This window comes from Schistocerca serialis, chromosome 11 (assembly GCF_023864345.2).
Source record: "Schistocerca serialis cubense isolate TAMUIC-IGC-003099 chromosome 11, iqSchSeri2.2, whole genome shotgun sequence".
NCBI lineage: Eukaryota > Metazoa > Arthropoda > Insecta > Orthoptera > Acrididae > Schistocerca > Schistocerca serialis.
The window spans coordinates 98,618,647-98,642,350 of NC_064648.1; the positions used below are offsets into that span (position 1 = coordinate 98,618,647).

The following is a 23,704-nucleotide window of genomic DNA, read 5'->3' on the forward strand; positions in this document are numbered from 1 at the left end:
GCGCCCCCCCCCCCCCCCAGAGTAGTTTCCTGTCCAGCCAGACACCGAGGTATTTGACCTTCTCGCGGAAACGTATTGGGCGTGTGTGTAGTGTTATTGGGTTGCAGTGCTGAAGTTTGCGCAGTTGTTTCGGTCTTCTAGTGAACAGAACGGCCTCGCACTTGTCGACGTTTACTCTAACACGCCACTTCACCAACCAAGGCTTCGCCGTTCTGTGTGCAGTATGTAGTCGTGAGTTAATGTTGGACGGCTTCCAATCTTGCGCAAGGATGGCTGTGTCATCCGCGTAGATTGCCACCGTCGTGTTGTGTGTAGCTGGGAAGTCGTTAATGTAGAGGTTTAACAGTAAGGGCCCTAGGATGCTTCCTTTGGGTACTCCTGCCTGGATACCACGTCGTGTCGATTGTTTGCCTGCACGTTGGTGTTGAAACTCCTGTCCGTGAGATATGAGTGTATGAGACGTACGAGCCCGCCGGGGAACCCTGCGTCGCTAAGTATGCGTATTAAAAAAACGTAAAAGTGCACGTCTTGCAACGTCCCCTTAGAACAATTATACAAGACTGTGCTTAAGCTGACACACAATGTTTTTAGCGCAACGCAATCTGACTTTCAAAAATCCCTACAAAAGAATGGCCCTGACTGACATTAACCTATACGTTTCACAAATCACTTACCTCACAAAAATCTTCGTTACTCGAACTACTGCAATACAGCGAGCGCCACTACTGCCAGCTAAATAAGAGATTCTAACTACTGAAGGCACTAACTACTGACAGGCATAGTTAGCAAATGAAAGATTTTGATAAAGAACAAACAATGTATTTACCTTAATAGTTTTCAAAAGTCATAATATATATAGCAGTTCATGACATCCAGTCTTACAAATTTACTGTCTCTGATGGACAGACGTCCAGATCATCCCCTGTCAAAATTCCGCCATCTCTCTCCCCACATCCACCACTGCTGGCGGCTCACCTCCAACTGCGCAACGCTACGCGCTGTTCACATCCAGCTGCCGCTGCCCAACACTACAATGGCAGACAACAATGCAAACTAGCCACAGACTGCACACAGCACAGCCAGTGATTTTCATACAGAGCGCTACGTGGCGTTACCAATAAAAAAACCTAAACAGCCTACTTACAGTCTTACTTATATACTAGAGGCTCCGCCCACTTATAACAAAATGATGTCATCGCTAACCAATGGGTTAAAAGTCAAATAACAACGAAAAAGTTCGTAATTAAAAGAACAATGGCAAGAATGAAACATAAAAATACGTCGAACTTAGCTGGTTCAACAGCTATTATCACATAAAATATGTAAAAATATTAAACCTGAAATTAAAAGTAAAAATCTTTTCGACAGTACATGTGTTGCCTTCTCTGGGCCTGTTGGAGAACCATTTAGAAGCTTCTGGTTGCCATATTAAGTATAGACGCCATTCCAAAGATGTGGCAACAGGTTACTCTCCAGCGAGGTTGTTGTAATATCGATAGACAAACGTTCCATGTTATGGAAACGGTAGACGCTCTAGCAGGGCGCTTTCCATTAAGGAGGCTGCAAAAATCGTTAACTGACGTGTTGTAGTAAATACTGCACAGATATAATTTCAAGGTGTAACAAGAGACATCCATTTGTATAGATTATTCGATAGATAATAATTAGTTCTTGCAGATGAGAATGAGAAAGAACGTAATCGAGAGGGCACAGTACTTGCATATATTCTTAAAAATACTGCCTATGACGCTCATATATATATATTACAAATTTTACTTGTGACAATATTAAAGGCCATTCCTATGTTTTATTTTACAGGAGTCTTACAAACAAAAATATAAAGTATAAAAATAGTACCAAAAGACTAAGAATAAAACAGTGACAGTGTAAGGTACGGATTTAACAGGTACCTGTGACATACACTGAAGCACGTGACATGCATTATTGGTCAATAAAATATATGCACAACATTATATACATACTAACAGTTTATATTAACTTTTGTTTCTTCATAAAATGTAAAGGAAAAGGAAAAACTGAAGTGGCTAAAACTTAAGAGACAGACTGTTACTGTAGATCACTTGCACATAAGCATATAAAAACTGTTTATGAAACAAATATAGAAACATAAATCGTGTATATACCGTTAGTCAGAAAGTAGAGGGAATTTAAAATACAATTCTACAAGCTGTAGCATCAGAATATTACAAGGATTTGAATTTGCACTATGCAGTCTTAAAGCAAGACAGAAGTAAACATTCTAGAAACAGATTGTCAGTCATAAAATAATATTTGGCAAAATAATAAAGGTTACAAAGTATAAAATGTTCCCCAGGGAAGCGTACTGGGGCCTCTGCTGTTCCTGATCTATATAAATGACCTGGGTGACAATCTGAGCAGTTCTCTTGGGTTGTTCGCAGATGATGCTGTAATTTACCGTCTAATAAGGTCATCCGAAGACCAGTATCAGTTGCAAAGCGATTTAGAAAAGATTGGTGTATGGTGTGGCAGGTGGCAGTTGACGCTAAATAACGAATAGTGTGAGGTGATCGACACGAGTTCCAAAAGAAATCCGTTGGAATTCGATTACCCGATAAATAGTACAATTCTCAAGGCTGTGAATTCAACTAAGTACCTGGGTGTTAATATCACGAACAACTTCAGTTGGAAAGACCACATAGATAATATTGTGGGGAAGGCGAGCCAAAGGTTGCGTTTCATTGGCAGGACACTTAGAAGATGCAACAAGTCCACTAAAGAGACAGCTTACACTACACTCGTTCGTCCTCTGTTAGAATATTGCTGCGCAGTGTGGAATCTTTACCAGGTGGGATTGACGGAGGACATCGAAAGGGTGCAAAAAAAGGCAGCTCGTTTTGTATTATCACGTAATAGGGGAGAGAGTGTGGCAGATACGATACGCGAGTTGGGATGGAAGTCATTAAAGCAAAGACGTTTTTCGTCGCGGCGAGATCTATTTACGAAATTTCAGTCACCAACTTTCTCTTCCGAATGCGAAAATATTTTGTTGAGCCCAACCTACATAGGTAGGAATGATCATGAAAATAAAATAAGAGAAATCAGAGCTGGAACAGAAAGGTTTAGGTGTTCGTTTTTCCCGCGCGCTGTTCGGGAGTGGAATGGTAGGGAGATAGTATGATTGTGGTTTGATGAACCCTCTGCCAAGCACTTAAATGTGAATTGCAGAGTGATCATGTAAATGTAGACGGTCGCAGGTTCGAATCCTGCCTCGGGCATGGATGTGTGTGATGTCCTCTGGGTGGTTAGGTTGAAGTAGTTCTAAGTTCTAGGGGACTGATGACCTCAGAAGTTAAGTCCCATAGTGCTCGGAGCCATTTGAAACATTTGACCTTTCGGAAGTAGCAGTCGAAGCACTGTGGCGCTTTTCTGACTTTAGATGCACTTGCAAGTGGAAGTTGTGCTGGGGTGGAAGGGCTCTACTGGGTGGTGACAAACCTAGGGGGGATTTCCGAGCTGAGGGCTCCCTCATTGCACTCGCCTCTGCGGTCTCTAAGAGCGCGACTGCCGACCCTCCTAGTTGAGGGACAGCTCTCGCTCTCGCTCAGAGATGCGGCAGCCGGCTACTCTCCAACGAGGTAGTTCTAATATCGATACGTACCATGAACAGCATGTTGTTACGAAACGATAGACGCTCTAGCAGGGAGCATTCCATGAAGGAGGCTGCAAAAATCGTTAACTGGCGTGTTGCAGTAACTGCTGCACAGATACAATTTAACAAGAAACATCCATTTGTATAGATTATTCGATAGATAATAATTAGTTCTTGCAGATGAAAACTGAGAAAGAACGTAATCGAGAGCGCACGGTACTTGCGCATATTCTTAAAATACTGCCTATGACGCTTCTATATGTATTACAAATGTTACATGTGACAATATTAAAGGCCATTCCTATGTTCTGTTTTACATGACAGTCTTATAAACAAAAATATAGTTAAAGTCAAAAAATTGTACTAGAAGACTAAGAATAAAACAATGACACTGTAAGGTACGAAATTAACAGGTACCTGTGACAAACACTGAAGCACGTGACATGCATTATTGGTCAATAAAATATATGCACAACATTATATACATACTAACAGTTTATATTAACTTTTGTTTCTTCATAAAATGTAAAGGAAAAGGAAAAACTGAAGTGGCTGAAACTTATGAGACAGACTGTTATCATAGAATAAGATCACTTGCACATAAGTATATAAAAACTATTTATGAAACAAATATAGAAACATAAATCGTGTAGATACCGTTAGTCAGGAAGTAGAGGGAATTTAAAATACACTCCTGGAAATTGAAATAAGAACACCGTGAATTCATTGTCCCAGGAAGGGGAAACTTTATTGACACATTCCTGGGGTCAGATACATCACATGATCACACTGACAGAACCACAGGCACATAGACACAGGCAACAGAGCATGCACAATGTCGGCACTAGTACAGTGTATATCTACCTTTCGCTGCAATGCAGGCTGCTATTCTCCCATGGAGACGATCGTAGAGATGCTGGATGTAGTCCTGTGGAACGGCTTGCCATGCCATTTCCACCTGGCGCCTCAGTTGGACCAGCGTTCGTGCTGGACGTGCAGACCGCGTAAGACGACGCTTCATCCAGTCCCAAACATGCTCAATGGGGGACAGATCCGGAGATCTTGCTGGCCAGGGTAGTTGACTTACACCTTCTAGAGCACGTTGGGTGGCACGGGATACATGCGGACGTGCATTGTCCTGTTGGAACAGAAAGTTCCCTTGCCGGTCTAGGAATGGTAGAACGATGGGTTCGATGACGGTTTGGATGTACCGTGCACTATTCAGTGTCCCCTCGACGATCACCAGTGGTGTACGGCCAGTGTAGGAGATGGCTCCCCACACCATGATGCTGGGTGTTGGCCCTGTGTGCCTCGGTCGTATGCAGTCCTGATTGTGGCGCTCACCTGCACGGCGCCAAACACGCATACGACCATCATTGGCACCAAGGCAGAAGCGACTCTCATCGCTGAAGACGACACGTCTCCATTCGTCGCTCCATTCACGCCTGTCGCGACACCACTGGAGGCGGGCTGCACGATGTTGGGGCGTGAGCGGAAGACGGCCTAACGGTGTGCGGGACCGTAGCCCAGCTTCATGGAGACGGTTGCGAATGGTCCTCGCCGATACCCCAGGAGCAACAGTGTCCCTAATTTGCTGGGAAGTGGCGGTGCGGTCCCCTACGGCACTGTGTAGGATCCTACGGTCTTGGCGTGCATCCGTGCGTCGCTGCGGTCCGGTCCCAGGTCGACGGGCACGTGCACCTTCCGCCGACCACTGGCGACAACATCGATGTACTGTGGAGACCTCACGTCCCACGTGTTGAGCAATTCGGCGGTACGTCCACCCGGCCTCCCGCATGCCCACTATACGCCCTCGCTCAAAGTCCGTCAACTGCACATACGGTTCACGTCCACGCTGTCGCGGCATGCTACCAGTGTTAAAGACTGCGATGGAGCTCCGTATGCCACGGCAAACTGGCTGACACTGACGGCGGCGGTGCACAAATGCTGCGCAGCTAGCGCCATTCGACGGCCAACACCGCGGTTCCTGGTGTGTCCGCTGTGCCGTGCGTGTGATCACTGCTTGTACAGCCCTCTCGCAGTGTCAGGAGCAAGTATGGTGGGTCTGACACACCGGTGTCAATGTGTTCTTTTTTTCCATTTCCAGGAGAATACAATATTACGAGCCGTAGTATCAAAATATTAAAAGGATTTGAATTTGCATTATGCAGTCTTAAAGCAAGACAGAAGTAAACATTCTAAAAACACATTGTCAGTCATAAAATAATATCTGGCAAAATAATAAAGGTTACAAAGCGTAAAATGTTTTATGAAGGTTTCAAAAATTTATTAACAAATGAGACAGAAGAGTGAGCATTCCAAAGCAAATCGTCAAAAAAGCTCAAAGGAAAGTTTCTTTGAATTCAAGCTGCTCATTTAAAACAGATAACGGTTTACTTTTATAAAGTGAATATATTTCAGTTTCTTCTTAAGTATTTAGCAGAAGCCCTTTCGGTACATTATGTAATATTTTCAAATTGTTTGAAATGTAACCCTCAGAGTGTATCACGTGCACTGCTCTATCGAGAAGTGATTTGCCACCAGAAGGAGACTCCTGCTCGTATGGCATTTTCGTAATTCATCGTTTTATGACTTTGTAGTTCTATATAATTTTCTATAATGTATGTAGCCCTCTGATCAGATTTTTTATTTGACTTGTAGGTCTGAAGATCACCACAGGCGAGGTCGAACCCGGTTACCAGAATAAGTAAGTTTGTGGTCAAGACTGTTTTTAATAGTAACTATTAGTAATAACATTGATCATTGTCTGCTCTCACAATATATTCAAAAGTGACAAACAACTGTGATCCAGTGACATAGCGCATTGTCATCCATAAAAATTCCATCTTTTTTTGTGAACATGAACTCTGGCTGAAAATGATCTCCAGGTAGCTGAACACAACCATTTCCAATCAATACTGGTTCATTTGAACCAGAGGACCCAGTCCATTCCATGTAAATGCACCGACACCATTGTGGAGCCACCACCAGCTTACACAATGTCTTGTTGACAACTAGGATCCACGGCTTCATAGGATCTGCGCCACATTTGAACCCTACCAACTGAAACAGGGACTCATCTGAGCAGGCCAAGTTCCTCCAGCCATCTAGGATACAACTGATTTGGTCACGAGCCCAGGAGAGGTGCTGTAGGCGACGTCGTGCTGTTAACAAAGGCCTGCCATAGCCCATAAACCCAAATTTTGCTGCATTGTCCTACTGGATATGTTGGTCATACATCCCACACTGATTTCTGCAGTTATTTCATGCAGTATTGCGTGTATATCAGCACTGACAACTATGATAACGCTGATACTCTCGGTAATTAAGTGAAGGACATCGGCCAGAACTTTGTCCGTGGTGAGAGGCAATACCTGAAATTTGGTCTCCTCAACACGCTCTCAATAATGTGGCTCTCATAATATTGACTTCCTAACACTTTCCACTGTCACTAAGAGGTAAGTAGATACTGCCTACAGAAAACTAGAGACCTTTGGAGAAAAGAGAACCACTTGTATGAATATCAAGAGCTCAGATGGAAAACCAGTCCGAAGCAAAGAAGGGAAAGCAGAAAGGTCGAAAGAGTATATAGAGAGTCTATACAAGGCCAATGTACTTGAGGATAATATTATGGAAATGGAAGAGGACGTAGGTGAAGATGAAATGGGAGATAAGATAGTGTGTGAAGAGTTTGACAGAGTGCTGAAAGACCTAAGTCGAAACAAGGCCTCGGGAGTAGACAACATTCCCTTAGAACTACTGGGAGATCCAGCCCTGACAAAACTCTACCATCTAGTGAGGAATATGCATGAGACAGGCGATATACTTTCAGACTTCAAGAACAATATAATAATTCGAATCCATAAGAAAGCAGGTGTTGACAGCTGCGAGAATTACCAAACTATCAGGTTAATAAGTCACGGCCACAAAATAATAAAACGAATTCTTTACGGACGAATGGAAAAACTGGTAGAAGCCGACCTCAGGGAAGATCAGTTTGATTCTGTAGAAATGTTGAAACACGTGAGGCAATACTGACCCTAAGACGTTTCGTAGAAGATAAAGGAAAGGCAAACCTACGTTTCTAGCATTTGTAGACCTAGAAAAAGCTTTAGACAATGCTGACTGCAACACTCTCTTTCAAATTCTGAAGGTGGCAGGGATGAAATACAGGGAGCGAAAGGCTATTTTCAATTTGTACAGAAACAAGATGGCAGTTATGATAGTCGAGGTGTATGAAGGGGAAGCAGTGGTTGGGAAGGGAATGAGACAGGGTTGTAGCCTATCCCCAATGTTATTCAATCTGTGCACTGAGCAAGCAGTAAAGGAAATAAAAGTTCGGAATAGAAATTAAAATCCATGGAGAAGATATGCCAATGACATCGTAATTCTGTCAGAGACAGCAAAGGACGTGGAGGAGAATCTGAACGGAATGGACAGTGTCTTAAAAGGAGGATATAAGATGAACATCAACAAAAGCGAAACGAGGATAATGGAATGTAGTCAAATTAAATCGGGTGATGCTGAGGGAATTTGATTAGGAAATGAGACACTTATAGTAGTAAAGGAGTTTTGCTATTTAGGGAGTAAAATAACGGATGATGGTCGAAGTAGAGAGGATATAAAATGTAGACTGGCAATGGCAAGGAAATCGTTTCTGAAGAAGAGAAATTTGTTAACATCGAGTATAGATTTAAGTGTCAGGAAGTCGTTTCTGAAAGTATTTGTATGGAGTGTAGCCATGTATGGAAGTGAAACATGGGCGATAAGTAGTTTAGACAAGGAGAGAATAGAAGTTTTCGAAATGTGGTGCTACTCAAGAATGCTGAAGATTAGATGGGTAGTTCATGTAACTAATGAGGTGGTACTGAATAGAATTAGGGAGGAGAGGAATTTGTGGCACAACTTGACTAGGAGGGATCTGTTGATAGGACATGTTCTAAGGCATCAAAGGATCACCAATTTGTTGTTGGAGGGAAGTGTGGAGGGAAAAAATCGCAGAGGGAGACAAAGAGATGAATACACTAAGCAGATTGAGAAGGATGTACGTTGCAGTACATACTCGGAGAAGCGGCAGCTTGCACAGGACGGACTAGCATGGAGAGCTGCAACAAACCAGTCTCTGGTCTGAAGACCATAACATCATCATTTTCCAACATGGAATGTTCCATGCATTTAGCTCAAAGTACCATTCCCTGGTCTTTTCAAAGTCTATTAATTCCCACTGTGCAGCCGTAATCACATTGGAAGCCTTTTCACATGAATTACTTGAGTAAAACTCACAGATCCACTAATACACTGTTGTTTTGCTACATACCTTGTGTATTTATTATTACTGCCATCTTTTTATGTGCTTACTGCTATCTCATCACTTTTGTCACCCAATGTACACTAAAATCTGATGCACATCTACAATTAATAAAAGATATTCCTCACACTGAAAAGTAGAGGGTGTTCAGTAAAGAGTATGTCCTCAAGATATCTCATTAAGCTTGCTTTACAACTTACTTGCCCGTTAAGGATTTGTGTAGTGACTATTGATCTGTAAGAGGATCTGTATGGTTGGCACAAAATTCTTTCTAGTTCAGTTAGTCTCTAATTTAAAATGTATTTAAAGATTAGGTGCACATGTGGTAAAAAATATTTATCATTTCCAACTAAATATGAAACAAAATAATAAAAAATGATTGCAGTGAAAATTTTAATTCAATGTTACATTTTTTACCCACGATTAGTGGACTATCAACTGGAAACGCTGCAGGTGACTTCAAGTGAAGGATCATGGTTCTCGCCTGGTGTGGAGCAGTGAGGATCAAAGGAGCCATTGTTGTCATCACCGATGACCGTGAGGTTTCCAACAACAGTGTGACTTGCGTTTGGACAATCAGCCTCCTGACCTGTTTAATGTGGCTCACCATTTCTTCACCACTGTATTCAAGCTCTCCATGTCAGAGTAGCATCTTCACTGTTGACTCTGTGATAGTTTTTTCTTGTCATTCATTATGTACAAACATTATACAGTGCAAAATGAGCTATTTAATTTTATTTTTATCATCACCCTTTTGAATTCTGCAACAGGTTTAATGACTCTGTTCTTTTTGTTACATTAGAACTAAGCATAAAAATGAACTTACATGTTATGGCTAATGTGATATGTGTGAAGTATACAGGGTGTTTTTGTAAGAGCGTGCAAAGATGTTGCAGGACAAAGAGAACAGTTTGATGTAGGGAACCTGGGATCAGAGAAGCCAGCTTGCAGAGATATGGAAGTGACCTTGTCTACCACTTTGTCTAGCATTACTGTTTCCAGATTATTTACAACTAATATGTGTAAAAGTTGACACATACTGTGCTGTCAATTTACTTGAACATTCTTTATTTCCTGCAAGGAAACAGGACGATGAACCTGATTGCTAAAAAGTCATGATACTGGTTTGTTTATTTTACTTGCCATAAGGTGGCTCTGTTGTATGGTATTTAAATTGTTCCATGACAGAATGTGCTATGAATCAATGACAAACCCATTCATTACTCAGTGCTATGCAGAGACGTACAGAACAATATGATGAAGCAGCAGTGGAGCTCACAGGCATCATCTTGTCTATGGGAAAGGACATCACAATGCTCTCACTGCTGAGAGGCTGTATAGGGAACGATTTCCTAAAATTTCTTGCTAAAGATACTTGTGTATGAGAAGGAATTAATTGCTGGAATTGTAATTGCCTGTGATGTGATTAGAAACACACCAGGGATATTTGTCAGGGTGAGTCAGAATCTTCTTTGCCAATGTCAGCTTGCATTGAAGTTGATGGCCGTCAGTTTCAGCACATTTTGTAAGATAAAGTACAAATGCTATGTTCATTATGTCAATAATGGTGTTCGCAGTTACCTGTAACTAAAGTAAATAAAAATGTACACAGTAATGTGGTTTTATTCTTCTTATCTTCTTAAGTGAGCCTGATATCACATGCAGCCAAAGTCTTGCCAACGATGCTCAACAGAAGGCTATATGGAAAGCTGAATTGCGTAATAGGAGATGAACAATTTGGTTTCAGGCAAGGAGTGGGAACTAGATACCATTGGGCGACTGAGAGTGATAAGGGAGAGAGGTACGTGGAGAAGAAAAGGAAGGTGTATGTTATGTTCGTTGATCTTGAGGAGGATTTTGACTGTCATATGGGACAAACTGATGGAAATCCTAAGGAAACATGGAGTTGACTGGAGGGATAGACGGCTAATTAGAAATTTATATTTCAACCATAGAGCAAGAGTGAGAATAGGTGGTGTGACGAGTGAAGAAATTGAACTGGGAAGAGGTGTAAGACAAGGTTGTTGTTTATCACCAACACTGTTCAATACCTATCTGGAGGAAATTATTAATGAAAGTTTTGATGGAAGGAGAGGAGTTTGTACAGGGAGTCAGTGTGTGGAGTGTACAAGATTTGCAGACGACATAGTTGTGATGACAGATTGTGCAAGAGAGATGGAACAAATGTTAGATGATCTAAACACACAATTAGAAGAATACGGAATGAAGATTAACAAGAAGAAAAAGAAAAGCATGGTAACTGGAGGAAACAGGAGAAAATGCTGTATGAAAATATGAGAAGAGGAAATAGAGCAAGTGAGTAACTTCAATTACTTGGGAAGTGTAATAATGGATTATATGTATTGCTCAATAGATATTAGGAAAAGAATTGTAATGGTAGAAGAGGGCTTCAACAGGATACAGAAATTACTTTGTGGACCGCTAAACAAAGATCTGAGGAAAAGACTTGCCAAGTGCTACATCTGGAACGTTGCACTGTATGGTGTGGAGACCTGGACATTGAGGAAAGAAGATTGGAGGCACTTGAGATGTGGATAAGGAGAAGAATGGAAAAAGCGAAATGGGAAGACCGAGTAAGGAATAAGGAAGTGCTAAGAAGAGCTGGAGAAGAAAGAAACATGCTGAAAGTCATTAGAAAGAGAAAACGGAACTGGATTGAACATTGTTTGAGGAGGGACTGTTTATTGAAGGAAGGAATAGGAGTGGCGGCGGGAAAAAGGGAAGAGGAAAGAGAAGATGCTGGACAATATCAAAGGAGGTAAATATTCAAAAGTGAAAAGACTGGCTATGGACAGACAAAAGTGGAAGAGGCTCAACCCATGACAAGACCTGCCCTAAGGCAGAATACCAACTACTACTACTACTACTACTACTACTACTACTACTACTCTTAAGCCGACTTCTTGGACCCCATGTCCCCTGCCTCAAGTTGCTCAATGAAGCATCCTCTCTCCTGTTAAATTTTTGCACACTCTTATGGAAACAACCTGGCAGTCAGGGGCAATAGTAATGATATATGTGGCTTGGATTTCAATAGATTTTGTGAAAAAAATAACTTTTTCCACTCTTGAGTATTTCATGTTGCTTGGCTTTAAATATTTAAACACCTTTCCACAGATGCCGTTTTTACCCCCCCCCCCGCCCCATGGCGCTTAAAAGTGCTTCTATTGCAGGCCCACATAATCCTTGTATCAAAATTGTTGTATGTTAGAGACTGCCTTCTGCTGCAATCTTCAAAAGCTGTACTAAAGGTGTGTTTACATCTGTGTGCCTTACAGCTAGTCACCGTGTGGCTGCAGCCTGCCCCCACATGGAACCAGAAGCGCCCAGTGTGAACACAGGTGTGAATGGAATCACCCGCACCCCCAGATGTCGAGGAACAGGCATGGACCTACATGCATGCCTCTGCTTGTGTGTCGGGCAACCACAGGCACAGGGCGACTAGGCGCGAGCCGCACAGGTGCAAACACACCCTAAGGGTGAAGCTCACAGTGTGAATGCCTAAAGGCAAACCTCAAAAGGTTCCCACAACAGTTGAACCGGTGTTTATTTCAATCTAATGTACAAAGGCTACTTAGGGAAGTGATGCGCCAAACGCTCCAGAATTTGAATCTGTGTACTGGACCAGGTGTACAGCCCAGAATCTGTTTTGCAGAGGTCTTGCATTCAAGTCTCTGCCAAGCACTCAGCTTTAACCCACCAGAAAGTTTCAAATCAACACACTCCACTGCAGATCTAAAATACATTCTGGAAAGTCTGGTAGCACTTCTCAGATCAGTTGGATGTTGTCATGTCGATGTTAATGGGTATTAAAAGGACTTATAGTCAGACTGAAAGCAATAACTGCAAAATAGACAGATGAGGTAAAGCAACTATTAAGCAAGCTGAAGCATTTAATAAGCGTGCTGAAGGGGTTAACAAGCAGCTTTAGACAGTAATAAGAGATACTCGTGGGTAATGTGTAATTAAATCTGGCAGAAACTAATTTTGCTTTTCTGACCTATCAGCTGGGGACAGTACATGGTCAGCTAACAGACTGAGGTGGTGCAGTTAAAATCCTATGAGACTTACCAACAGTGTGGGCAACCAGCTTGCATCGAAAAATGTAGACTGAAAACTTAATAAAAACTAAGCTCAAAAAACCACAAATTACAGGAAACCAAGACACACACTGAGATTTGATAACAAAATAACCCACAAACAGAGAATGCAAGGAAGACATGTGGCATACAGAATAAAACATACACCACAGAAAAGATTAAAAACATCCAACATACCATACAAGATATCAACAAAGCAGGCATATACCAGTTAATGTGCATAGATTGTGATTCCGTATATATGGGACATATAGGTAAAAATTTCAGAACAAGACACAATTAAGAGTAGGTATAGGCCATAGTTAAAGGCTCTGAGGTGGAGTTGCCCCAAAATTTACATTTCTCAGTAATGACTTACAGAATGTAAATTTTCACATGTAACAACAATCAAAATATTTAAACTGTTGATACTGACTGATGTTTTCTGAACACATTGTAGTTACGATTGCACCATGAAATGTTGTTAGCTCAAGTGGATGAGCTTCTACAGTTCACATGGGCATCTAGAACGCTCAGCATGAGTACAACTTGCAAGATGCTGTATTGGATTTCGCTCTAATCTGTTGAAGCCCCTATTTGGTGGGCTTTATTCTACTTGACTGGCGAAGTCGTTAATTCAAGTACCCTAGTTCCTCCACCCACCAGTCCTTGCCTATTGTACTACTCACCTCCTCCTCACCCCTCACCCGCCTCATCTGCCATTTCCCTGCCCTTAGTGACCCCTTATCCCCTCCCCTCCCCTCCCCTCCCCTGCCTGTTCATCCCCACTCCATCCAACATGGTTAGAAAATTTGTTATTTATGTTAAGGTCTTGGTTGTTTTGACATGGCCCACATGTGATATCAGCTAGTTGACAGTTGCTTGCTTTGTTTGAAAAATAATTTAAAAAATGCATATTGTCTTCCTTTAAAATGATGGCCTTTATATTTAAATGTATCATGGAGTTCCGCTCCTCCATCGTTTTATCACTCTCTGCATGGACTGCGCCATAGGGTGGTGGGGTTTCGGGTTCTGCTGCATAGGTCAGGAGTTCACTACACTCATCTGGCGGCTACACAGGTAGCGGAGGCAGTGTGGCGTGGACTGGGCGGTTTTTTAGGTTAGAAGGCCTCGAGAAAGTACGGGGTGGGCTGCAATCTCAAAGGGTGCATGGCAAATACAGGACATGCTTGGATCAAGGAACAGTCGGAATTGTAGTAGTAAATTGTTGTAGTTGTGCTGGGAAAGTCCCTGAGCTTCGAGCGCTAGTAGAAAGCACAGAAACTGAAATCGTTATAGGTACAGAAAGCTGGCTAAAGCCTGAAATAAGTTCTGTGGAAATTTTTGCAAAGTCTCAGACGGTGTTCAGGAAACATAGATCAGGCAGAATTGGTGGTGGAGTGTTTGTGTCTGTCAGTAGTGGTTTATCTTGTAGTGAAGTCGAAGTAGATACTCCGTGCGAATTGGTATGGGTGGAGGTTATACTTAACAGCCAAACTAAGTCAATAACTGGCTCCTTCTACCGACCCCCAGACTCCGATGATATAGTTGCTGAACAATTCAGAGAAAATTTGAGTTTCGTAACAAATAAATACCGCACTCATACGGTTATAGTTGGTGGGGACTTCAACCTTCTCTCGATATGTTGGCAAAAATACTTGTTCAAAACCGGTGGTAGGCAGAAAACATCTTCCGAGATTGTCCTAAATACTTTCTCCGATAATTATTTCAAGCAGTTAGTCCACGAACCCACGCAAATTGTAAATGGTTGCGAAAATACACTTGGCCTCTTAGCCACAAACAATCCAGAGCTAATAGAGAGCATCATGACTGATACAGGGATTAGTGATCACAAGGTCGTTATAGCTAGGCTCAATACTGTTTCTTCCAAATCCACCAGAAACAAACGCAAAATAATTTTATTTAAAAAAGCGGATAAAGTGTCACTAGAAGCCTTCCTAAGAGACAATCTCCATTCCTTCCGAACTGACTATGCAAATGTAGATATGTGGCTCAAACTCAAAGATATGGTAGCAACAGCAATTGAGAGATTCATACCTCATAAATTGGTAAGAGATGGAACTGATCCCCTATGGTACACAAAACAGCTCCGAACGCTGTTGCAGAGGCAACGGAAAAAGCATGCGAAGTTCAGAAGAACGCGAAATCCCGAAGACTGGCTAAAATTTACAGACGCGCGAAATTTAGCACGGACTTCAATGCAAGATGCTTTCAGTAGGTTCAACAACGAAACACTGTCTCGAAATTTGGTAAAAAATCCGAAGAAATTCTGCTCGTATGTAAAGTAAACAAGCGGCAAGACGCAGTCAATACCTTCGCCGCACAGTGCCGATGGTACTGTTACCGACGACTGTGCCGCTAAAGCGGAGTTATTGAACACAGTTTCCCGAAATTCCTTCACCAGGGAAGACGAATAGAATATTCCAGAATTTGAAACACGAACAGCTGCTAGCATGAGCTTCTTAGAAGTAGATACCTTAGGGGTTGCGAAGCAACTCAAATCGCTTGATACGGGCAAGTCTTCAGGTCCAGATTGTATACCGATTAGGTTCCTTTCAGATTACACTGATAAAATAGCTCCCTACTTAGCAATCATATACAACCACTTGCTCACCGATAGATCTGTACCTGCAGATTGGAAAATTGCGCAGGTCGCACCAGTGTTTAAGAAGGGTAGTAGGAGTAATCCATCGAACTACAGACCTATATCATTGACGTCGGTTTGCTGTAGGGTTTTGGAGCATATACTGCATTCAAACATTATGAATCACCTCAAAGGGAACGATCTATTGATACGTAATCAGCATGGTTTCAGAAAACATCGTTCTTGTGCAATGCAGCTAGCTATTTATTCGTGCAAAATAATGGCCGCTATCGACAGGGGATCTCAAGTTGATTCCATATTTCTAGATTTCCGGAAAGCTTTTGACACCGTTCCTCACAAGCGACTTCTAATCAAGCTGCGGTCCTATGGGGTATCGTCTCAGTTGTGCGACTGGATTCGTGATTTCCTGTCAGGAAGGTCGCAGTTCATAGTAATAGACGGCAAATCAAAGAGTAAAACTGAAGTGATATCAGGTGTTCTCCAGGGAAGCGTCCTGGGAACCGCTGCTGTTCCTGATCTATGTAAATGACCTGGGTGACAATCGTAGCAGTTGTCTTAGGTTGTTTGCAGATGATGCTGTAATTTATGGTCTAGTAAGGCCATCCGAAGACCAGTATCAGTTGCAAAGCGATTTAGAAAAGATTTCTATATGGTGTGGCAGGTGGCAGTTGACGCTAAATAACGAAAAGTGATCCACACGAGTTCCAAAAGAAATCCGTTGGAATTCGATTACCCAATAAATAGTACAATTCTCAAGGCTGTCAATTCAACTAAGTACCTGGGTGTTAAAATCACGAACAACTTCAGTTGGAAAGACCACATAGATAATATTGTGGGGAAGGCCAGCCAAAGATTGCGTTTCATTGGCAGGACACTTAGAAGATGCAACAAGTCCACTAAAGAGACAGCTTACACTACACTCGTTCGTCCTCTGTTAGAATATTGCTGCGCGGTGTGGGATCCTTACCAGGTGGCATTGACGGAGGACATCGAAAGGGTGCAAAAAAGGGCAGCTGGTTTTGTATTATCACGTAATAGGGGAGAGAGTGTGACAGATGTGATACGCGAGTTGGGATGGAAGTCATTAAAGCAAAGACGTTTCTCGTCGCGGCGAGATCTATTTACGAAATTTGTCACCAACTTTCTCTTCCGAATGCGAGAATATTTTGTTGAGCCCACCTAAATAGGTAGGAATGATCATGAAAATAAAATAAGAGAAATCAGAGCTGGAACAGAAAGGTTTAGGTGTTCGTTTTTCTCGCGTGCTGTTCCTGAGTGGAATGGTAGAGAGATAGTATGATTGTGGTTCGATGAACCCTCTGCCAAGCACTTAAATGTGAATTGCAGAGTAATCATGTAGATGTAGATGTAGATGTAAACTCCACCTAGGCTTTCGAATTTGCTTACCCTCCCTCACCCGCGTTGTGTACCAACTTTCCTCTTCCACCTTGAACACCTCCGAATATCCTACATTACCCGTGAACTCGACACTACCCACCCCTTAGTTTCCTCCATGCTCACTGCTCCTGGTATACTGTCACACCTTTGCCACCACAATCCCCAATGCTACACCTCCACACTCTCTATGTCCTCTCCCAATGAAACATTAATCGCCTTCCCGTACTTTACTATGATATCTGCCCTGATATACTGATGTACACCCATCCTACCAGATCGAAAAGAACCTCCCCCCCTCCCTTCCTCTCGACTCACATCCTAAGCCTTGGTCTGGAACAGCATCCCTCTTCACTCTTCCAAATTCCTCCTCCAAAGATCCGCCCAAACAAACACTCTCTTACACCTTACCTGAACTGCTACATTCCAGTGATACTCCTCTTCCTGGCAGTCTAAGCCCACTCCTCATGTCAGTCATCTGTGTTGCTACCTTTATCAGTCAACACTTTTTTAACTTATGTAGCTGTCCCTCTGTCTTTTATTTTTTGTGAAACATTCATTTGCCATATATTTTAATTGACCAGCAAATCTACCTTTTATGTTTTACATTATGCAAGTGAATATATGTCTTTATTATGATAAACATACATTTTGTCACCTTTCATGTCCAATTTTATATTCTGTTTTAAGCGTTTTGCTTCCATATGGCTGAAGAGTGGCGACTTGTATCCGCTGACATCCCACCCCTTGCCTACATGGGACGAGGGGAATGAAATGAGGGGCTCGGGCATAGAACATCGTAACTGACATTTTAGTGCTTTGGAGATATTAGAATATGCAGTTTCATAAAAATATAACTACACATTTTACTATGTTACATCTTTTCTTCAAGTTTTAACTAAGTATTTGAACATTAATGAGGGTAGGACATCAAAGGGGCCGACTTGGAGCAGCAGTTCCACTGTGTATACTTTTACAAATAAATTCATAAAACTGTCAGAATGACCAGGAAGGATTCTGGATTCACACTAATAGCAGTGTAAGTTTAAAAACATAGCAGAATAATTTTTTTTTACATGTGAAATTTTATCATTTATTGACTTATTATTGGCTGCATTTGTTGCTATAGGTATACACTTTTGTTCGTAAGTAACAGAGATTCTTCGATAATTTTTGCACAGAATGCAAACCATACTTGCAGGTGTATGAAACTCTAGAATTTTCCAAGTCCATGTAAAACTGTGGTAAAAATTGAGATAATTAACTACAAAATTAGTTTTTTCTACTCATGAAGTTTAACGGCTCATTAATTTTTTCATAAATTAAAGAAGTTGGTCATGCTGACGAAGTTCTATGGATTTGCAAAAGTATAGACATTGGAAATTAAAATGTCCTGTGGTGCCTCTCCTGCTCAAAGTCGGCCCATTTGATGTCCTGCCTCCCTTAAGGAATGCACTGTTGAGGTTACAAAATGGAAATAAATCTTTATAGTTAGAAAAAAGAAACAATACATAACACATTGAGACCAATTATATGGTAGATACCATGTTATTTGTGAATGTAAAATGTAGCTACCATGTTATTCATTACGAGGTGCATTCAAGTTCTAAGGCCTCTGATTCTTTTTCTAATTAACTACTCACCCGAAATCGATGAAACTGGCGTTACTTCTCGACGTAATCGCCCTGCAGACGTACACATTTTTCACAACGCTGACGCCATGATTCCGTGGCAGCGGCGAAGGCTTCTTTAGGAGTCTGTTTTGACCACTGGAAAATCGCTGAGGCAATAGCAGCACGGCTGGTGAATGTGCGGCCACGGAGAGTGTCTTTCATTGTTGGAAAAAGCCAAAAGTCACTAGGAGCCAGCTCAGGTGAGTAGGAAGTATGAGAAATCACTTCAAAATTATTATCATGAAGAGACTGTTGCGTAACGTTAGCTCGATGTGCGGCTGCGTTGTCTCGGTGAAACAGCACACGCGCAGCCTTTTCCGGACGTTTTTGTTGCAGTGCAGGAGGGAATTTGTTCTTCAAAACATTTTCGTAGGATACATATGTTACCGTAGTGCCCTTTGGAACGCAATGGGTAAGGATTACGCCCTCGCTGTCCCAGAACATGGACACCATCATTTTTTCAGCACCGGCGCTTACCCGAAATTTTTTTGGTGGCGGTGAATCTGTGTGCTTCCATTGAGCTGACTGGCGCTTTGTTTCTGGATTGAAAAATAGCATTCACGTCTCATCCATTGTTACAAGTGACGAAAAGAAAGTCCCATTCATGCTGTCGTTGCGCGTCAACATTGCTCGGCAACCTGCCACACGGCCAGCCGTGTGGTCGTCTGTCAGCATTCGTGGCACCCACCTGGATGACACTTTTCGCATTTTCGGGTCGTCATGCAGGATTGTGTGCACAGAACCCACAGAAATTCCAACTCTGGAGGCGATCTGTTCAACAGTCATGCGGCAATCCCCCAAAACAATTCTCTCCACTTTCTCGATCATGTTGTCAGACCGGCTTGTGCAAGCCTTAGGTTGTTTCGGTTTGTTGTCACACGATGTTCTGCCTTCATTAAACTGTCGCACCCACGAACGCACTTTCGACACATCCATAACTCCATCACCACATGTCTCCTTCAACTGTCGATGAATTTCGATTGGTTTCTCACCACACAAATTCAGAAAACGAATGATTGCACGCTGTTCAAGTAAGGAAAACGTCGCCATTTTAAGTATTTAAAACAGTTCTCATTCTCGCCGCTGGCGGTAAAATTCCATCTGCCGTACAGTGCTGCCATCTCTGGGACGTATTGACAATGAACGCGGCCTCATTTTAAAACAATGCGCATGTTTCTATCTCTTTCCAGTCCGGAGAAAAAAAATCGGAGGCCTTAGAACTTGAATGCACCTCGTACATTAAAAATGTTCATTTCCCACAGGCCTTCCCACTCAGCCAGGACTGCCAAGGTATGGCGTCTTGTGTTTGAAAATTATTTTTTTTCTAATTAAATGCTTTTACAGTTTTCTCCGAATAAGTCCATGTATTGTTTTGAAATTAGGTCGTAAAATATTGCGTGGGTTCTGAGCATAGCACTTTCGTTTGTGATGTAAATTACAGGCACTTTTTAGCCATATTTAATAATCATAAATTGGGGCCTTGCATATAGCTAGTGTGGTTGCGTGACGTAAATGCTGTTATAAGCAATGACCAAGAAAAAAACAATCTCGTGACAGTAAGCATCCGCAACTACATCTACATAAAATCGTTAATATAATGTAATTAAATTTAAAAGTTTTAATATCTGAAAACACTAAATAGTGGTATTCAAAGTTCACTGTCACTGCTCTCGTCATTTCAGGTTCCTGCCTTGACAACTCCATCTTCACAACATTTCTAATTCCAAACTTTTCGCCAGAACCTGTTTTACTGGCTGTCTAATAAAATTCCCAGGGCTGCAATGTGAACCAGTTCCACACGTACAGCTGAGCGTTGTCGTCCGAGGTGAATCATTTGCCCCTCAGAACCTTCTTAAGGAGACCAAAAATGGCGTGATCACAGGGAGAGAGGTGGGACTGCATGGAGGGTGGCCGAGAGCGTCCCATTTGAATTTCTGCAGGAGTGCCATGACTGTGTTAGCTGTATGAGGCTTTACATTGTCGTGGAGCATAATGACCCCACGGGTGACACTGCCTGGTCGTTTTGATTTGATCGCTTGCCAAATGGTGGTCGAGTAATGCTGGGCATTCGCTGATGTCCCATGCTGCAGGAAGTGAATCAGAAGGGGACCATCTTGCTAAAAGAAGAGCGTGAGCCTAGGTGCAAATGATTCACCTCGGACGACGACGTCCAGCTGTACGTGAGGAACTGGTTAACACCGCAGCCCCGGAAATTTTATGAGACAGCCATTCACAGTCACAGTGGGACAAGTGTCTCAAGAGCCAGGGTCAATACTTCTAACATACAGGTAGTGGTTTCTGTAATCACGCCTCCGGGTCGTTGCTTTTTGAATGCCACTTATACTTTGGAAGTTTCTCGTCTGCAGCTCATTGGGAAGTAAGTATAAGACAGACAAGAAAGCGACCTAATAAAAACGTGTTAAAAAAGAGGGGGAGTGGGTGTGGTTCGATCCACTCATCGTCCTCCATGCCTACACCCCTGTACACACAGTACCAACAGTGTGGTCACTCATTCCATGTCTACCACTTCCTGCTTTGTCATGAACTCTGCCAGTATAATTAATGGTGGATGTATGCGAAGTTGGAATACTTTGAGAGAAAAAAATAAAAACCCTTATTACGCCCAAAGTTTTCAAAGTAAAGTAACTTAATGTGGCACAGTTGTTAGGGAATATTAGATGGATAAACACATACGTTTTCATGGTTGCTGAAGTTATTCGTTTTCAATAATAAATAACTTAAATTTATTCAAAAAGGTGAGTACAAATTTTCCTTTTTTGAAAAATTAGTGAGGACAAAGTAAATGCATTTTCGTACTAGGTTTGACATACCATTATTACAAATATCTGTGGAACAGAATATTGATATTTTCTTTTGCTAGATTTTTACACCTCTCCAAATTTCTGTGGAAAAAACATACCAAATCTTATGGTTTTTCTCTTTGCATAAATGCCTTACCATTGCAGTAAATGAAAATTCCTTTTGCAGAATATTTGACTATAGTATTGACTAATTGCTGCCAAATTTAAGTACTAAATAGTACATAAATTTGCCAAAATGTAAGTTAAGGAATCCTGAATCAAAGATTTGACAGTGTTTGTATTAGACCTTACCTGGGTGCACTAGTGCAAACCATATCCACTCTCCTCTTCATACTCGAGCAGTCTTTGCTTTACTTGTCCTCTTAGGTTAACCTGATTTTCAAATTTAGTAACAATGTCAGCTGCATCAATTCTCCTGTTAGCGGCTCCATTCAATACCGACAGTGTGAAAGGTCCTGGATCAAATTCTAGCATCTGTAGAAACTGAGCAAGCATCATATGCTGCAACTCAGAGTTCTGGGAACGACTGTTGTCTGGGGGCATGGTTTTTCTATCAGGGAGTTATAACTTCCATTAGGATTTTGAGTTTTTCGATGCACACACTTTTGTTGAGTTCTGAATTCGCTAAACACTTAAACATTCCCCTCATCGCGACTGCATAACACTGGAAGAAAACGTCAGAGGAATAAATAAAATGAGAAAACAAAAATAAGAACAGTGGCGGATGGCCCAGTTCAAGCAGTTGTTAATTAACGTTTTTGTCAGACTTGGGGATGAAATTGGAAAGTAATATTCAGGAATTAAAATTTCAGTAGCATGTGGGAAAATGAAGAGCCAATAAAATTTCGGGCGCCTTCACGTAATCCCCCTTAAATCTTTCATAGCATCCTCTGATGCCCTTCACATCTGGTGGATCCTGACCATAGGCACTTAGCAACTGTAAGAGGCGACCGCGTTTCAGAACACACAAAACACATCGAACACTCTCCTGCATATACACCACCGTGTCAGCAACTCTGCTGGAGAGAGAAAGGAAACCAGATGCTGTCAGAGGAGACATAGAAGTACATCAATATAAACTACATGAGGTAAGCTATCACTTGCAACAAACTGCACGCCAGTTGAAACGTCTCTGTGAAGTCGTTTCATAGAACGCTTGTCAGATTTGGTACAATGTATTCACTTTACTACCTAATTTTAGCTCAATTCATGAACTCTTCCAGAAAGACTGAGCACTCAAATAAGGCCTATTGAATATTGTATGTGTTTAATGTGGGGTTTTCGATTTTGTTTTGTGGGAATCGCTGAGATGGTCATCGTCTGCTGTGGGCAGACGATGTTGCTTCTCGTTCGAAGGAGAGCACAGGATGACCAACTTAGGTTTCCAATACCTCAACATAGAGGTTTACCCATCTAAGTCGAAGGCTGTTTTTGTGTGTGAGGTTGATGACGGAGGGCTACCCCTCTGGTAGCTTCCGCTGCACGGGGAGCTAGGTAATCTCGAGAGAGAGAAAGCGGCACTCTTCGGTGAACGCCTGGTGAGTACGGGGGGTTTCAGGTGATAGGAAGCAGGTGGATTTAGGGCTTCGTTATATTTAACTGGTGAAATACTTAAGAACTTCAGCGTATCTGAAGCGTGTGGAGCGAGTTATTTTTTTAAATGATTTTTATTCTTATATTTTGTGGAAATTGCTTTTGTCTTTGTGTGTCGATTTTGTGCCTCGTGTTTGGTAATCAAAGACCCTTCTGGTCCACCACGGCACCGCAATAGGCTTTATTTTAAACAGTTTGCTTGTTTAATGAGCTACAATTTCTGCAAGAATGTCTATTGTTTCGTGCGCTGTCTACAAAGCAGCACAACAGCTTGAGTCAGAATGCACCACGTGCTCTAGTTCGGCCTTTTGCAAGCAGCAGACACCGTATGTTGAATAATTACGCACAACCTCGTGCATTGGTTAAACCTCTGTCCAGAATAGTGCACGTGTAGAATCGTAATGCGAATCTCACTGAGATATTTTTATGGTATTAATGCAAAGTAGATGATAGTATCATTGTCTCCCACCCCCGTCTTCTGTTTCTTCTTGCTGTAGTTAAATTGTGCTCTGTTTCATTCTCACGTAATTCTTACTTAAATATTTCGAGTCAGGCA

At 42.0% G+C, this 23,704-nt stretch overlaps 1 protein-coding gene across 5 annotated transcripts in view; it reads left to right on the top strand.

The window, feature by feature from the left end:
- LOC126427030 (speckle-type POZ protein-like) overlaps positions 1-20,856 on the top strand; it is a 112,273-nt gene extending 91,417 nt beyond the window's left edge. Inside the window, exons 5-6 of one of the 5 annotated variants that reach the window (XM_050089198.1) lie at positions 6,293-6,338; positions 20,416-20,856. In XM_050089198.1, coding sequence (XP_049945155.1) covers positions 6,293-6,338 — 46 coding nt within the window. In that variant the 3' untranslated portion in view covers positions 20,416-20,856. Of the gene's footprint in view, positions 1-6,292; positions 6,339-9,366; positions 9,641-12,238; positions 12,984-20,415 lie in introns of those variants that run through there. The other 4 variants (XM_050089199.1, XM_050089197.1, XM_050089200.1 and 1 more) reach the window with 4 other exon arrangements.
- The last annotated feature ends 2,848 nt before the right edge of the window (positions 20,857-23,704 follow it).